General features: G+C 39.7%; 1 protein-coding gene across 1 annotated transcript; it reads right to left on the bottom strand.

Annotated features, from left to right (window-relative positions):
• Positions 1 to 347: 347 nt before the first annotated feature.
• Positions 348 to 1,136, bottom strand: LOC142440169 (interferon-inducible GTPase 1-like). Its single transcript, XM_075542716.1, has one exon. The coding sequence runs from the start codon at positions 1,134 to 1,136 to the stop codon at positions 348 to 350; it is 789 nt and encodes a 262-aa protein (XP_075398831.1).
• Positions 1,137 to 1,738: the final 602 nt, after the last annotated feature.

The raw sequence follows: 1,738 nt of genomic DNA, 5'->3' as shown, positions 1-1,738 counted from the left end.
TTAATATCCTAGGAAAGAATTTGGCTCCATAGAATTATTAGGAACTGATGAATCATTTCATTAAAGAAAAAAAATCAGTTGTGGCCTTTTATCCAGTGACGGGTGAATGCTCTTTAGGTTCAGCTTGCTCATGGCTCATCTAACACAGGCATACAACGAATGAAGGTGAGCTGAAAGTTGGGCTACATCAATGGATTCAGTACATTGTTTAGGAATCAGCATTGTGTTGTGGTTTTTTATCTCTCATAAACTAGCAATTTAACTTTCAGGAGGCTTTAGCTTGAGGAGAAATCATTTTTTCTTTGCTTAAAATATCTTTTTAAGCAGAACTTTCGCATCATTGGCCACTACACCCAGCAGATAGAGCTCAGAATATAAGGCCTTGCTGAGAGATCACTTAGTATTCTGTTCGTCAGGACTGGGAAGTCATACATAGATGCATCATCATTGGATATGAAGAAGATTTGGGGTGTCTCCATGTTAATCTGTCGAAAACCTTGCAGACAATTGTTTCGGATCTGCCCCAAGACTTTTTCTTGGTCAAATGTTTTTGGTTTATGTTTCTGTTCACTCTGTAAATCAATGTCTATCTTGGATCTAACGAAATAGAAATGCTTTCGCGTCTCTTTGATTGCCTTGGCAAGTTGTACATCAGTATCCTTGAAGTGTGCAGAAGAAATGATAATAAAGAAGTCATATTCGCCAAATTTCACTTTCTTTAAATACTCCTCTGGTGGGAAATTAGTGGTCCCAATGCCAGGCAAGTCCCAAAATATCACAGTGGGAAACTTTGGGTGTTGGTATGTAGTCGGCTCCATGGTTGTCTCTACCACACCAATGTCAGCCGATTGCTCGTCTCCTGGCTTAAGACCTCGAAGGGCATTGATGAAGCTAGACTTTCCTGACCCACACTCTCCCGTCACAGCAATGTTCAGAGAGGCATTAGTAACTTTTTTCAATACACCATCAATTATAACACCCATGCTTTCAGTGTCCCCTGAAATCAGTTTTGATGTGATCAAGTTGAGAGTTTCCTCAGAGATGATTTTGTTTATCATATTGAAATTCTGAAAGTACGTGTCCATGGTAGAGGCCACATTTAATTCTTCCACATCAGAAGAGCACAGCTGGCCCATGCGCAGAAAGGACCTAAAGGAGGGAAGGGAGGGAAGTTAGGCGAGAAAGCTCTAGACGGGAGGCCTCTGGGACTTGCTCTTACCTAAATGCCATTGTCAGGATGCCCTCACCTAGTTCTGGTACATGGTAGTCTTATCTTATTTAAGCTCTTATTGAAAATATCTTTATGAAAATTTTAAATCTTGTACACAGTGTAAGGAGAATACATAATAAACTGATGCGTCCATTGACCAGCTTCCACAACCATCCACTCACACCCAGTGCTTAATCTTCTAAGCCCCACTGAATTCGTTTCAAGAAAATCCAAGAGGACCTATCGTTTTATCCATGAATATATCAGTCTATATCCCTAGAAAATGAGGAATGTCCATTAATGTAACCTTCATACCATTATCCCATTAAAATTCAACAGAAATACCTGTCATCAATATTCAATTGTAATTCAATTTGTCCTACTACATGTAACACCCTCCCCCGGCCCTCTTTCTTTCTTTTTTTTTTTTTACACTTTTGGTTTGAATTAAGTTGCCAACAAAACCCACGCACTGTGTTTGGCTGAGACACTTCCTGCGTGGTATTTATTTTCTTTACACATGCACCA

The sequence above is a fragment of the Tenrec ecaudatus genome, chromosome 2 (genome assembly GCF_050624435.1).
Source record: "Tenrec ecaudatus isolate mTenEca1 chromosome 2, mTenEca1.hap1, whole genome shotgun sequence".
In the NCBI taxonomy this organism is placed as follows: Eukaryota; Metazoa; Chordata; class Mammalia; order Afrosoricida; family Tenrecidae; genus Tenrec; species Tenrec ecaudatus.
This window is presented reverse-complemented; position numbering and strand designations above follow the sequence as displayed.